This window comes from Lampetra fluviatilis, chromosome 69, assembly GCF_964198595.1.
Source record: "Lampetra fluviatilis chromosome 69, kcLamFluv1.1, whole genome shotgun sequence".
Lineage (NCBI taxonomy): Eukaryota > Metazoa > Chordata > Hyperoartia > Petromyzontiformes > Petromyzontidae > Lampetra > Lampetra fluviatilis.
In genome coordinates this window covers 3,453,484-3,470,036 of record NC_136343.1, presented here as the reverse complement: position 1 = coordinate 3,470,036, position 16,553 = coordinate 3,453,484, and the positions used below count along the sequence as shown (strand labels likewise).

The 16,553-nt window shown below is 46.4% G+C and overlaps 1 protein-coding gene across 1 annotated transcript in view; it reads left to right on the top strand.

Moving 5' to 3' along the window:
* Positions 1–14,892, top strand: part of LOC144952710 (uncharacterized) — a 52,972-nt gene extending 38,080 nt beyond the window's left edge. Inside the window, exon 4 of the mRNA XM_078883196.1 lies at positions 14,824–14,892. Coding sequence (XP_078739322.1) covers positions 14,824–14,883 — 60 coding nt within the window. The 3' untranslated portion in view covers positions 14,884–14,892. The remainder of the gene's footprint in view (positions 1–14,823) is intronic.
* Positions 14,893–16,553: the final 1,661 nt, after the last annotated feature.

Genomic DNA, 16,553 nt, shown 5'->3' with positions numbered 1-16,553 from the left:
AAAACGAACTAATGAGATGCCTGGTGGAAAGGTAGAGGTTACGATTGTTAGGAGGGTTTTTAGCCATTCAGTTCGTTAAATGCACAATATCGCAAATGCATAAGAGTTTTGAGTTATTCAATTTAGTAAATGCATAGTCTCGCAAATGCATAAGTGTTTATTCATTCATTTTAGTTAAATGCATAATGTCGCAAATGAAGAAGTAAAATTTTTGTCATTCATATTAGTTCATTGCATAATCTTGCTCATGAATTATTGACGCATGTTTGACCTGCATGATAGAATATCACATGCTTGTTAGAATAAATTGTTATCACAGAAGCATATCGAGTGTTCCTTCCAAGTCCATGTAAAACTGTCTTATTCTTGAGTACTGTATCCTGTGATGAGATCTGAAACTGGTGACCTAAAATATCATAACACACACTAGGATAATCGGTAAACGTTTAATCGATGATAATCGTGTTATCCTGATTGATAATTCTGGATAAACGAAGCTGAGCCTAATTATCATAACTGCACACATTAACATAATCGCAAGCATCCGCATAAATTACTACGATTATCTCCGTGATTATCATAATTTATGCATATAATCACACGCACTAACATAATTTATGCATATTAACTCACACATTAACATAATTAATGCGATTTGCGAATTTTTTCGGAAAATTATTAATTTTTATTATTTTCATCAAAAATTTCATAACCCAACACATACAACAAAGTCACCCATTTCAAACTTTTTCAAATAGTCTGCCTCAACAGCAGACCATGCTTTCCCACCTAATGACGGACGCTTGTGTTGCACCCGAAACGTCGTGATTTATCTTATTTTATACCTACGTGACTTTACCAAAAGAACCAAAGAGTATGGATTCCTGCAGTCACGAAAGCTTCTAATAATATCACACTTTGTAACAATGTACGCTGATCATAATGATAACTTTAATGTGTGCCAAAGAACGCTTCTGCACATGCATGTGTAGTGACATACTGTAGTGCAGTACTGGGCTTAGAGGAGTACAGTGTGTGTGTGCCAGCCTGAGGAGAAGGTCAAGTGAGGTCATGGCAGCCTGGGTGACCCGAGAGGACACTTGAATGGACGAGTTGAGGGGGGGGTGTGAGGGTCATGTGATAGGGACTGAGGTTCCCTGGGAGGGTTCTGGAAGGGGGCGTGGCCAGGGGTGGAGCCCGGCCACGTCGCAGGGGATATAAGCCGAGTCCCGGGAGAGATCGTGGCTGTCCTTCCCGGGAAACAAACCCTTCGTCTTGGATCTTCGGTCTCCAGTCTTCAGGCACGCGGCACAGGCAGCATGTTAGCTGTCCTGGTCGGAAGTTGTTAGTTATCCCATAACCTGCGTAGTTAGCCGGGGTGGTCACCACCCTAGGTTGTTATCTCGTTCAGGGGTAGAGTTACCCCGTTGTGTTAATTATTCATTAATAAACGCACTGCCTCCAAGTTTAAGTGTGCGACTCAGTTGAACCCACTACACATGGAAACGCCAACTCGCGGTTGCCCCCTAGCAACGTAAACAAGCTTTCTTAGCGGCGACAGGAGGGAGGTTCTCCTTCGCGTTGAAAATGGCTAAAAAAAATCAAGCACAGTTGCTGCTGCACAAGCACACGCTGAGGTAAATCCTGAACAGTGTGATGTCCCCTCCACCCCAATGTGCATTTACTACAATATTCAGTAGATACTACTAGAATGAGTAGATACTACTATAGAGTCAGTAGATACTACTATAGTCAGGAGATACGACTGTAGAGTCTCTAAATACTACTTATTCTATTGTATGTGTAATGTGAGGATCTATCCGGCTCAATGACGTATCACAACTCGTCATGATGATTGGCTCTGCCAGTCCTGGTCTATAGCCAATGGGGGGAAGCTTAGGGGTGTGGCCCTGACGTAATGGAAAGGTGACAGCTGTAAGTAGAGGATTGGTTCTGCTGGCTTTGGCCACAGCCAATGGGGAGATGAGTCAGGGGCGTGGTCCCGGGAGCCTACGAGGGAGCCTGGAATATTCCATGGAGGCTAACCAGGATTGGTGGAAACGTACCATGTGACCCGGGTATTAAATATGGGTGGAAACGAACGACACGTGGTCAGAACGGGAACGAACGGAGGAAGGGGCCACGTGTGAGCAGGGCTCCGGGTTGCCACGTGGCAGTGCGTCTCTCTATCTATCCCTCTCACGCTGCCTGTCAGCAGCGTGAAGGAAAGCTGTAATGCAAGTTGAATAAAAGACCGGATTCCAGAAGTCGCCTCAACGACCTTTATTACATATGTAGGGTGTGTAGCTATATATGCCTGCAAAATAAATAAAATGAGCAGGGGGGGGGGGGGGTGTCGACAACATTTGGAAACCTTTATATAAACTCTTTACACTCATCTTCTTGGATCTTTCGGTAAAGTCACGTAGAAGGGAAATAATAAAATAATAATAATAAAACGTAATAAAATAATTACACTCACTTTATATTACTTTTTGATTCAGGACTTCAGAAAGGCTGTTATAATTTTATTGATGGACAAATAGACAAACGGAACGCCGGGCTTTAATAATAGCTTAGTATTTGTGGACGTCAGTTTAACATATAGGCTTTCGTGACCAATATTCAAAAGAGCGTTTTTTTGGGTTGGATCGCGTAAATATATGTGTCGTTAAAACCCGCCAAAATTTACAATCTAAGTACGACGTTTCACCAGTAATTACAACTAGCTTCATCAGGCGACAGCCAGATTTGTGGAGAAGTCTGTTTCGTTCCTTATATAGAGGCCTAGATGTGGTGACTTCGCTTCTGCGCTCTTGCGCAAAGTGGGGGGGGGGGGAATTACTGAGTCAACGTACATTATGCACGTGCATTATGTGAGCCCTTTGATCAGATAGCTACCGCCTCAGTGCTGCGTGGAAGCGAATCATCAAATCAAACATTTAAATGCATGCCTATAAAGGGCAGCATACTTCAAAAGGGATTACCGTTGGTACGGCTATTTTAATACACAAAATAGGACAAGATCAAGGACCTCGCATAATGCATATGCATAATGTACATTGACTCAGTAATCCCCCCCCCTCCCCGACCTTGCGCAAGAGTGCAGTGGTGTGGTCACCAACCACATCTAGGCCTCTATATAAGGAACGAAACAGACCTCTGTTGGGGCCGCTGGTCCCCGAGGTCCCTCCCGGCTGCGTGCTGATGACAGGGGCTCCGCCGTTTACCGACCCTTCGCTGGTCTGCGACCAGCTGCTGCCGTCGCTGGGTTCATCGCCCAACGGCTCCCCTCCCTGGTCCGCCCCTCCGTGAGCTCGTGTGAGAGGCATAGCTCGCCGCCCGCTCTCGTTCACCTGTAAACGCTGCGTTCTCTCTCCACCAATCCCACGCTCTGAACGGGGGTCAGGGGTCGGAGGGCGAATGACGCTACCCTCACACCGTGCGAGTCCCTGCGGCGATAGACGGAGCGGGTACCTGTGGACGCACCGACCCCCCCCCCCCCCCCCCACGCTACGAGCGCACACACCTGCACACAGCACCACGCGCTTCACTCACTCGTAAGACCACTCGAGGCTGCGCTGGGTTATTAATGGTTTATTCTCCGCGACTACGCTTTACTGTTGGGTCGGTATCGATTGGCGTGGCAGGCCTACGTTATCGTCCCTGGGTCTGTACCCGATCTATCGGAGGGATATGTTCTAGGCGGCTCTAGACTCTCTAGTCTCTTTCCCAATACCCCCTTTCCACTTACGATTAGGTGCCCACGGCGGTCCGCTGATCCCGTCCTTGCTGCGTACCTCGATGCGTCGCACGGACGTCCGGGTCGCTGGGCTGGAGAGCGTCTCGTGGCCTGATTCTGGAACAAGAGAGCGATCTACCCGTTTTCGCCCCCCTTTTATCGTCCCTACATCAAAGAGATGCCGCCCCGCCTGTTGTTGTGCCCTCCCAGTTTTTCTTTAACAATAGGCGTGCGCCAGTCAGGGCGCGTGCGGCGGTTCCGGGGCACCTTTGCTATGCTAATAAGATGCGCTGCGTGTTGCGGCGCTTATTCTAATTATGCTCCTCCATAACAATGCTTATGCGCAGCGCTTATTCTAATTATGCTCCTCCATCACAATGCTTATGCGCGGCGCGTATTCAAATTAGTCCTATACTTATGCCCCTCTGCCTGCCCCATCGATACATGCGTGCGTGGGGTGCGTTTCAACCGCGGGGGCCGAGTGGCCCCTCGCCGCGACCATGCAATCTTAATGCCGGTCACAGCGCCGCGGTGCGAATCAGCATCGGGGGAGGTCGTCCAATTCCCTGGCCGCAGGAAACCGTGAAGATTATCCCGGTAAGGGCTTCTCGGGTGAAAACCGGTCAGCCAGGTGACCTCCCCTCGGAGCTCTATGGGGGGGGGGGGGGGGAAATGCGTGCGGGTGTGTTTACGTGAGGTGAGGGGGAAGCGGGGCTGGCTCCGTCGCTTGGTGGTGGTGAGGTCGTAGATGGGGCGCCCGCCGAGCGGCTTCGTGGCGGCGGCATCACACCTCCACAAATCTGGCTGTTGCCTGATGAAGCTATTTGTAATTACTGGCAAATTGGCATGTTCTGTTTAAGTCACAACCCTTACTAGTTGGCTTTGTCGGATGGCATAATTATATATTCACGTGATCTAACCCAAAAAAAACTCACGGATTTGTGTATGTTTATGTTGTGTTTTTTTAAGTGAAGACAAGTTTTGAAATTTATATATTTTTTCCACCGGGCAAAGTTGGGTACTTCCTCCTAGTGAGTTCTATAGTTTTGCATCAAACTAGGACCCACGTATTGTGAAATAGAAATGGTAGTTGCTGATACACATCTATCTGGGAAGCGTTGAAACCTGGCTGCTTATGAGAGACTAGAAACCCGTTAAGACTAGAGGTTCGTGTAAAAATATGTTTTTGTTTTTGGAGAGATAGATAAATAACAAGCTCACATCTGGTCAAGAATGTGAAAATATGACCGATTTCATAATAGCCTCGGTTTCACTGGATTTTAATTTCTGTAGAAAATCATGAATAAAATCAGTAAGTATATTCCCAGAACGTTTACTGAGGACTGTGTGTGTGTAATGTGGGGAGCGGTAGTGCAGTGGGTACCGTGCTGGACTATGAACCTAGAGACCCGAGTTTGGTCAACACCAGTGACGATTATCTGAACCGGTTCTCGGCTTTTCTTAGGTCAACTCGGCCTCAAATGAGTACCTAGTGTGATGTGTAAGCATTGCCACTTGGTAGACAAAAATGCACCGGTCTTCACTGATACGTTAATTGTTTGTACTCTGTAATGGCTGACACCCCTGCCTGGCCTCATGACTTAGAGACCCTTAACTCGTAACTTCTTGGTCACGTGACCAAACTCAACACCATCATATCAGGAAGTTCCTGTGTAAACACACCCCCATATCTGCCGTGGGGCAGAACACTCCCTGTCTGGTATCTAGGAGATACCACTATTTATAAACAAATGTCATAAACAAATGTGCAACAAACTTCAATGGGTTAACTTATTTGTCCATATCTTTGCGAGCGAAAAGTAGCACTGTCTCACCTATAGGCCTAACGAAAGTTCTTGCGACACCTTGCTTCGCTACCATAACCTCAAGCTTTCAAGCTTCCCCATCGGCACTGGTAATCGTCTTGAGGATGCGGCCCATTGGCCACTCATTCCGTTTGACTTGGTTGTCCTTCAGTAGGACGAGGTTACCTTTTTGGATGTCTGGTCTGCTCGACTGCCACTTGCTGCGCACTTGAAGTGTCGCAAGGTACTTGTTTTTCCAGTGATGCCAGAACATGTAGATGAAGCTCTGCACTTGTCTCCATTGGCGTCTGTAGAGGCCTGCTGTGCTGACCTCCTCGGTGGGTGCTCTGAGCATGTCTTCTGGGTAAGAAGTGTAGCAGGAGTCAAGATGAATGGTGACTGGGTCAGTTGAGATGGGAATCAGTGGTTTTAATTATAGCTGAGACCTCGGCCACGAGAGTGGTCAAGACCTCGTGAGATAACTTGTGGACCCGACATCACACAGCATGGAGACAAGAATGCGTCGAGCATTCCCGACTATGCGTTCCCAGGCTCCTCCCATATGCGAAGAGTGAGGAGGATTGAAGATTCACGTGCAGCCTTGGTCACAAATGTATTTGCCTACAGAATCATATTTAACATTTTCCGTATTGATCTTAAGCTCTTTACATGCTCCAGTGAAATTGGTTCCACAATCAGAACGGAGTTGCTTGGCTGGCCCTCTGATGGCAAAGAATCGCCGGAGTGCGTTTATAAAGCTTGAAGAGTCTATGGACTCGATGACTTCGATATGCACTGCTCATGTACTCATATAGGTTCACAGCACTGCCCAACATTTGCTGTTCGCGAGCCCTCCTCTAGAACCTACTAGCAGGTTCCCGGGCTTCCCTCACGTGTCCCCTCTGTAACCTTTCCCCTACATCCCTCTCTCTGGTTTGTCACGTGACCTGCTGTCAGCCAGGGCTGCTGCAACTGCAGATCCCCTTCTCTGCCAACAAACAGCGCTATGCTACGTAGTGACCAATTCTATGTCACTACACTTGATTTTGCGCCAGGCTGTATAACAATAGCCCTGTGTGTCCTGACTTTTGCCTCCCCCTGTATAATAGCTATGTATTCCTTGAATTTTCTCACACACTGTATAACAATAACCCGATGTCTCCTGACATTGGACCAACCTTTTTTAAAAATAACTGTGTGTGTTCTGACTTGTTGGCCACACTGTATAATAACCATATGTGTCTTGACTTCTGGTCTACCTTGTCAAAGAATAACCTTCTGTGTCCTGAATTTTGGACCACCCTGTATAACAACACCCCAATGTTACTTTATTTTTGGGCCACCCTTTATAATAACCCTATGTGTCCTGACTTTTGAGCCATCCTGAATAATAACCTTATGTGCCATGACATTTTGACCAACCTGTAGCATAATAACGTTATGAGTATTGACTTTGGGGCCACCCTGTATAATAATCCTGTGTGTCCTTACATTTGGACCACCCTGTATACAAATCCTGTGTTCTGACTTTTAGGCCACGCTGTATAACGACTCTCGTGTGTCCTCACTTTTGGGCCACCCTGTAAAATAACCCTATGTGTCCTGACTTTTTGGCCACCTTGTATAACAACTCCCTTATGTGTTCTAACTTTTTGGCAGCCCTGTAGAACAATAACCCTATGTCTTCTGACTTTTGGGCCACCCTATTGTTATAACCCTGGGTGTCCTGACGTTTTGGCCACCTTGTATAACAATAACTCTACATCCTAACTTTTAAGCCAACTTGTATAACAACAACTCTATGTTTCAAAACTTTTGGGCCACCCTGTATAACAATAACCATATGTCTCCTGCCTTTTGGGCCACCCTGTATAACCACGTGTGTCCTGACTTTTGGGCCACTCTGTATAATAGTTATATTTGTGTCCTGAATGTTGGGCCACCTTGTAGAATAACCCTATGTGTCCGAGCTTTTGGGCAAACCTATATAACAATAATCCTGTGCCCTGATGTTTTGGCCACCTTTTATAACAATAACCCTGTGTCCTAACTTTTGTGCCAATCCGTGTAACAATAACCTTGTGTCCTGACTTTTGTGCCACCCTGTATAATAACCTTATGTGACCTCACTATTGGGCCACCCTGTACAATAATTGTACGTTTCCTGACCTTTGGGCCAACATGTATAACAGTAACATATGTGTCCTGACTTTTGGGCCACACTGTCTAATAATAACCCTATGTGTTTTGACTTATGGGCTACCCTGTAAAACAATTACCCTCTGTATCCTGACTTTTGAGCCACCCTGTATAACATTCACCCTATATCTCCTGACTTTTGGGCAACCCAGTATAATAACCCTGTGTCCTGACGTTTGGGCCACCCTATAAACAGTAACGTATGTGTCCTGACTTTAAACCACCCTTTATAACATTAACCCTATGTCTCCTGAATTTTGGCCCACCCAGTATATTAATCCTATGTGTTTTGACTTTTGGGCCACCCTGTATAATAATAACGCTATGTGTCCTGACTTTGGGCCACCCTATAAAATAACAGTATATGTCCTGACTTTTGGGCCAATATGTATTACACTAAACCATGTGTCCTGACTTTGGGCCACCCAATATAATAAAAACCTAATGTGTCTGACTTTTGGGCCACCCTGTATAATAACCATGTATATCCTGAATTTTGGGCCACCCAGTATAATAACCGTATGTGTCCTGACTTTTCGGCCCCCCTGTATAATAGCTATGTGTGCCTTGAGTTTTGCCACACCCTGTATAATAATAACCCTGTCTCCTGACTTTTGGGCCACCCTATATAACAATATCCGTGTGCACAATCCCATTTGGTTCTTCTCCCTCCTTGTACACCTCCACTGGAATAAACTTCTCTTTTACATTAAACAGCACTGCCCATAGACTCAACTCTGCTGATAGGGTTAGCACTGCCCATAGACGCAACGCTGCCCATAGATTCAACACTGCCCATAGACGCAACGCTGCCCATAGATTCAACACTGCCCATAGATTCAACACTGCCCATAGATTCAACACTGCCCATAGACTCACACTGCCCATAGACTCAAGACTGCCCATATACTTAATACTGTGAAGGGAGTACTCTCTGACCTGAAATTCTTCATCGGAGATGACCAAATCCCAACAGTGTCTGAGCAGCCGGTAAAAAGCCTTGGAAGGTGGTATGATGCAAGCCTGAAGGACAAAGACCAGGTGCAACAGCTGCGCAAAGACATCAGTAGTAGCCTTCAGTCCATCGACAACACCCAGCTACCTGGAAAGTTAAAGGCCTGTTGTCTGCAGTTTGGTCTCCTACCCCGGGTGTTGTGGCCCCTAGCAGTGTATGAGGTTCCAATCTCAACAGTGGAGAAGATGGAAAAAGGAGTCACAGGCTACTTAAAGAAGTGGCTCGGAGTTCCACGATGCCTTACCACCATAGGCCTCTATGGAGATGGTGTCCTCAAGCTGCCCCTCACCAGTCTAACAGAGGAATTCAAGTGTGCAAAAACCAGGCTCCAGATGACACTGAATGAATCTCGAGACTCAGTGGTGAGCAACAACGCGCCGACCTTGGCAACTGGGCGCAAATAGAGGCCAGGAAAAGCAGTCCAGGAGGCAAGAGCAGCTCTCAGACATGCTGACATTGTGGGTCATGTTCAACAAGGGAGAGGAGGCCTTGGGCTAACTAGCCGTGCTTCTTGGAGTAAGGCCACAGCACCAGAGCGGCGGAAGATGGTAGTGCAGGAAGTACGCCATCAGGAGGAGGCTGCAAGGTGGGCCAAGGCAGTCTCTCTTGCCAAACAGGGACAGTGGACTCGATGGGGCAGTGTGGAGAAGAGGAAGATCAGCTGGAAGGATCTGTGGGCCATGGAAGCGAGGCGGTTGAGCTTTTCCATCAGAGCAACATATGACGTCCTTCCAACACCAGTTAATCTTCACCAATGGTATGGTGAAGATCCGGACTGTGCCCTCTGTTCCATGCCAGCCAACCTCAGGCACATTCTCACAGGGTGTAAAACAAGCCTCACCCAAGGACGCTACACTTGGCGTCACAACCAAGTCCTTAAAAACCTTGCGTCCGCCCTGGAGGACAAGTGAGCTGCCACCAACTCCCTATCACCCCCAGCAGCATCACACCCCTTACGGACGACCTTTGTCCGCGAAGGGGCTAAACCACCGAAGAGCGGCTCTACACCATTAGGGCGAGACCAGCTGCGCTTGGCCCGCGACTGGAAAATGCTAGCTGACATTGGCCGGCAACTTGTGTTTCCTCCGGAGATCGCAACCACCACCCTAAGACCTGACATGGTGCTCTGGTCCCGTTCGCTCAAGAAGGTCTTCATCATCGAGCTCACAGTACCCTGGGAGGACTCAGTAGATGAGGCTTATGAGCGAAAACATCTGCGCTATGCCGATCTAGCTGCCGAAGCACGGCATCATGGCTGGAACACAGAAGTCCGACCAGTGGAGGTGGGCTGCAGAGGTTTTGTGGCAACATCTACAACCAGACTGCTTAGAGACCTGGGAATTAAGGGCCAGAGCCAGCGTTCGGCAATCAGAGCTGTATCGGAAGCGGCAGAAGGCAGCAGTCAGTGGCTGTGGATGAAGAGGAAAGACCCCAGCTGGGCCCCGAAGTGAGAGGGCCAGGAGGTATGCGGTCAACAATGCTTGACTCAGGGAGGAGGACGCCCCTACCATGCATAGTCCCATGGGATGTTGGCTATCAACAACAAGGCAACTCCTATGACTAATTGGGAATGGGACGCAAGCGTAGGATTGATCACCCTGTCGCTGGCCGCCTTTGGTGAGGGTGTATAGTATGAAAGGCCGAAACACTCTAGGAACCAAAGGTACACTACTGACGATGCGCTCCCTAAATTTCACCAGGCTCACTGTTCATGAACTCTTGGAAGTGCTTGCACAAAGGATAGTAACATCTCATCCTGTGTTCTTGGAATCTGTCCATAGACTCAACACTACCCACATATTCAACGCTTCCCATACACTCCAACGCTGCCAGTAGACTCAACACTGCCCATAGATTCAATACTGCCCATAGAGGATGTGGAGCTGAGTGGACTTGCCCATGACTGGTAACAGTAGTGTCAAAATCGACCTCTGTGGAAGAGGTTCGTGAAGAACACTACTGGGCAGTTGGAGGCAGTCGCCCTCCAGCAACAACGGAAGGAAGAGCGACGCTCACAACGAGCGGAGCACTGGGTGGCTAAAGCACAGACAGTTGGCACAGTAGGGGGCACAAGGTGGTGCATCGGCCAGTCATCTCAATCAGTCAACCCATGACACCTGGGTATGCACGCGGGCGTTTGATATTTCACGTGGCCTTAGCCTGGAACAAGTGCCATTTAGTGACGAATTGCGGTTGTTGTTGTTGGTGCTGATACTGATGATGGTGTTGATGATTATGGTGGTGTTGATGACGATGGTGGTGGTGATGACGATAGTGCTGATGATGATCGTGTTGATGATTATTAAAGTGGTGTTGCTGATGGTGGTGCTGATGATGGGATTCATGATGATGGTGCTGCTGATGATGGTGTTGATAATGATAGTGCTGATAATGATAGTGCTGATAATGATAGTGCTGAAGCTGATGGTGGTGCTTATGATTATAATGATGGTGCCGATTATGTTGATGCTTATGATGGTAGTGGTATCACACAGTGTACACTAACACGCAATAATGTTCACGTTCTTGTTGTTGTAGCTGAGATTACCCACCCAAGGGATAACTGTGCAACAGAGGAAGAAATGTAAAAGGAATCTAAATCAACTTATACTCTAATACCATTCCTCACCGTGCTCGCTCTCGCACTTTACCACTCCACGTGAAGTCATCGTCGCGAGACGCTAGGGGGTGTGTACCCCGCTAGTGACATCACGTCACCAGTAAAATCATAATTTGGGCAAAGCCACGCGCAATCACTCCATATGAGGGCCTGCTTCATAACATTTTCCATGAAATCTGTTGCGAGTTCATTGTGTCCTGTTCAGCAGCCATGGCCAATCACTCAACGTCAGGGCCTGACTCATTAACATAATTTTTTCAGTCGGTGGGGTAAGCTAGGTATGACGTCATGTCATCTCCCCGCCGCGCGGTTCATCGTGACGTCACGAGATCCCGGAAAGCTGCTCGCCACTCAACTGAGATCCGAGGTGAGAAGTTCAAATCGTGGTGGTGGTGGTCGTGGTTTTTGTTTAATTAGGTGCAGCCTCGCGTCTTCTATTGTTCTCCTCGGGATATTAATTGAGTATAGCAGCGAGTAATGGCATCGATGTCCAGGTTGGAACGTTACAAAGTGTGGCCTAGCCATGCTGGCCTTGCCTCCTGCCATCGCCTGATTGTATTTGCTTTAATTTTGTTCATTTTAATTTGTCCTCACCTGGCTGACTACTTTAAAACCATTTTTTTTTAGATTTCTCATATTTTGAGCTATATATATTTCAGAAGCGACCTGCCCACAACGAAGTGGCTTATCGTGTGGAAATTTACAGCAGCCAAATGCTCTAAACTCATGTTTCTAAATTTGGAGGGGTAAAGCGGAGTTCAAATCCACGCAACCACGCAGAAAGAGAGACACGCAAACTCCAAATAAACACGCGACACAGACAATCAGATGCACGTCGCACATTTTTCGGATAGTCCAATGGTTTAATAACAGGTCAAATAAAGAGCAACTCTACGGAAAAAATCGCCTTGTAAATAGATATATCGTGGTAAATACAGACTTTTTCGATTTAAAGCTTTCGTGACTGCAGGGATTCATCTACTTGGTTTTCGGTAAAGTCATATATATGCTCCAAGCTCGTGTGCTGTTTCATTCAGACGCTGTCGCCTCGACAGACCTGGTTTTCACCTGAGGACAACTGCTTGCGTTGTGGCCGAAACGTCGTGAGAATTATTTTATGTTTTATTTTTATTATTTTATTACTTCCCTTCTACGTGACTTTACCGAAAGAACCAAGAAGATAAATACAGACTTGATGTTTGTGGTAAAATATACCATAAGAATGTGTGGTTAATGCAGTCCTAATTTTGCCTTGGAATAGGTATCTGTTTGAAAATTGGACTATGTACTTTATTAATTTCTATACATTTTTGTGTGAATTGGTTACCTTTAATCTAATTTGCACTCCTATCGTTTTTTGTATGTCATTTGAACTTCGTTCACACCGTACGTAACCAACCATGTTTGTTTTTGTAACTTTCTGACCCGTCCCAACTGGAGTCGATCCCTAGATCGGCAAAGCCTCATATGAGCGCCTTGTGCAGTGTGTAAACATCGCCACTGGGGAAACAAAAGCGGTCGGGTGTGGTGCTGGCCATACACCCACTCTTGAACTTATTGTTAAGGCTATATTGGGGGTCTTTGTTGCGGGTAACTGTGTGTATGTGTGTGCATTGGAATATGCTCATGTGTGTTAATATATTTTATTTGACTGCGAGTGTAAGTTAACACTTAACCTTGTTTTTTTATTTGCATTTTTAGCCTCTTAAGTATTACTGGTTTTGTAGAGCGTGTTTTGGGAGTGTGTTAACGTGCTGGGTAGCTAGCACACGGGTTTCTGTATTTTAACGTGTGTTTGTGTATATGTATTTGTTGCTTTGGCTATGCCTTAAATATTCCAGGAAGTAAGCACACTCTGTCAGTGGTTGGCTAGTGCAATATCTTGTGACAAAGTGTGAACCCAGAATATTGTGATTGGTGACATTTGCACGGCTTGGGCAACCCAGAGTCTAAGAGCAGTTTTAGTGCCGGGCATAATGGACTTCCATAGGAAGGTGCTGAGGGAGGGTGGTGATTTTACACAGGTTCCAGTACAGAACATTATTACAACAACATGGACTGAACAAGGATCTCTGCTGGATTGGACGAAGATCTAACGTAATAGAGGTTTTTTGCTCAGTGCAGAAGGGTGGTCAACACATCTACACCTCTATATATGGAACGAAACAGTAAGACTTCTCCACAAATCTGGCTGTCGCCTGATGAAGCTAGTTGTAATTACTGGCGAAACGTCGTACTCCGTTTGTAAATGTTGTGGCTTGGCTCTCCAACACCGGTGTGCTGTACTAGTGATGAATTGGCATGTTCTGTTTACGTGAAAACCCTTACTAGTTGGCTGTTTCTGGTGGTGGCGTGTTTTAACGACATATTTACGCGATCTAACCCAAAAACCTCTTATGGATGATATTTGTCACGAAAGCCTACGTGTTAAACTGAAGATCTATCGTTCGACCACACTGATTGCCAGATAATAAATATTCAGCTTGCTAGACCTGCAGACAAGAAGCTTGCAAAGCCCCATTGTGGTTTCAGGCCAGGGCAGTTCTGCGCAAATGTCATACAGTGGACCCTTGAATATCACGGGTTTATTTTTTGCGGTTTCGACTTAGCACGGGCAACCTCTTAGCATTCCAATTTACACTTGAGTGGGTAATACTGTTCTGGGAAGGAGGGCGGGGTGGGTGAGGAACGCGAAGAAATCGGTGGCACCTCAACCTTTGCCATGCAAGCATTTAGCCTTAACAGACTGTTAGGGCAAGTGCTGTTCGCAAGTAGCACCTATAAAGGTCGGCACGGCACACAAAGGGGATAGGTTACCAGCACCATTCCCGGCCGCCTTTTTCTCACCAGTGGCGATGTTTACACATCACACCAGGTACTTATTTGAGGTTGAGTCGACCTGGGAAGGCCCAGGGCCACTTTAGATATTTGTCATGGTTTTGGGCGTGAGCGGAAATTGAACTCGGGTCACTGGGTTCATAGCGCAGCACGCGAAGCACGACCACTCCCCACTCACGCACACACACATCATCATCATTGTAAGTAGAGTTTTTCTTCAGTATTTATAATCCTATTTATTGTCTTGTAATGTTTTTTCTATCGAGTTTCTACTTATTTATTTCAATTGTGATGCATGTTTTTGGTTGCCGTTTACCTAACCCTATTGTTTAGGTAAGGCTTAAGTATTTAATATTGCCATTTTGGCTTTCTCGGCACGTTCCAAGAAAGTAACCCTTGCGATATTCAAAGGTCTCCTGTATTTTCTGTTCATCTGCTACAGCACAGGTGTATAGATTTTTTCTTCCAGAAACTAGATCCCTGCTTCATTGATGTAATCAAGGCCTCAGTACCTTGAAGAGGCTTAGGGTTTTGGTTTTTCCTTGTTTTTGATATCCCTGCCCCTCTGCTCACATTCGTTAAGGATTTTTGTGATTTTGGGCAGGTCCGGCAAATGCTGCTTGACAAGGATTCGGAGCCGTTTCCTGTTCAAGTTGGCGTGTGACAGGAATTCCTTCTAGCCACATACATTACGGTAAGTCCCCGGGTAGCGGAAAACCCGACTTACGGAAGTCCAACCTTTTGGAAATGTTCCCATAAATCGTGTAAAAAAAATCAACATGCGGAAATGTTTGCCTTAGTTATTTAAGCACAAGTAGTCCAGCGCGGTGAGGTTGTGGATGAATTCTAGATTGGAAGCTTTCGTGACTGCAAGGATTCATATTCTTAGGTTTTTTCGGTAAAGTCACGTAGGTGAATACCGCTGAGTGAGGCATAAGGCAGGCAGGATCTTCCGCACTCTCACTCTCAGCCATGCTGTTACATTGTTACCGTGCGTATAATGTTCCCGCCACATCGTCTCGTCACGTTCAGTGTTGTATGTGTTGGATTATGAAATTTTGATAAAAATAATAAAAATTAATAAGTTTCCGAAAAATGCGCAAATCGCATTAATTATGTTAAAGTGTGTGATTATATGCATAAATTATGATAGTGTGTGTAATTATATGCATAAATTATGATAATCACGGAGATAATCGTAGTAATTTATGCGGATGCTTGCGATTATGTTAATGTGAGCAGTTATGATAATTAGGCTTAGTTTCGTTTATCCAGAGTTGTATCAATCAGGATAACACGATTATCATTGATTAACATTTACTGATTATCCTAGTGTGTTTATGTTATGTTAGGTCTCCAGTTTCATATCTCATCACAGGATAAAGTTCTTAGGAATAAGACAGTTTTGCATGGACTTGGAAAGAAGCACTCGAACAGTTGGTGTTAAGCAATTTTAATTCTAACAAACATGTAACCTCTACCTTTCCACCAAACATCTCATTAGTTCCCCCATGTATCGATCATAATCGGCGACTGGCCGAGTTTGAAAACAAGCATGACACAATATTCATATGGCGGCAATAAAAACACTTATTGTACCCCGAAAGCGAAGCATACTTCAATTGATTCGTTGGCAAGATTATATCTGTTAACGGAATGTTTGAGACAATGGTGGGTGAGGGCGTGTGTGTTGGTGGGAGAGAGAATCTGGCTCTGTTTTAATTAATTCTTCGGCGAGACTCTTATGACAAAGAAACCAGTTTGACAAGATATTCTCTGGGTGCTTCCTTGAGTCTGTGTGTGGGGAAGTGATACGACCGACCCGGATGATTCCTCTGTCCGTGCGGGTTGCAGCCGAGAATTTCTCCGCTGCGAGGTGAGCGGCGGCGCTTGGCGGCGCTCGTTCGGAAGCCTTTGACTCTCTTTCTCCACTGCTCGATTGCTTTTGCACGATGCTCGCCATCGTGTTGCGCGATGATTCCGTCTTCGCTGCTGGACGTCTTGTGGTTCTCACTGGGTGTTGGTGTGTGTATCAAACACACTGCGCATTCGTTAGCTCTTTCTCTCTCTTGGTGGCAGCCCCCGGCTTCTCCATTGCTGCACGATTGTTGAGTCGGCACGATGCTCGCCGTCGCTCTGGACGTCTTGTCTGTTCTCACTGGTTGTTGGTCGGTGTGTGTTTAAACACACGGCGCATTCGATGGCGCAGTCCTCCTCCTCACAGCCGTTCGATCAGGCTTTCTCCACTGCTTCGCGCTCTCTGTTTTGCTCACTTGGCGATTTCCGCCCTTCCAGCGGGTTGTTCGCTGGTCGTCACTCTGACGATGAGCGATG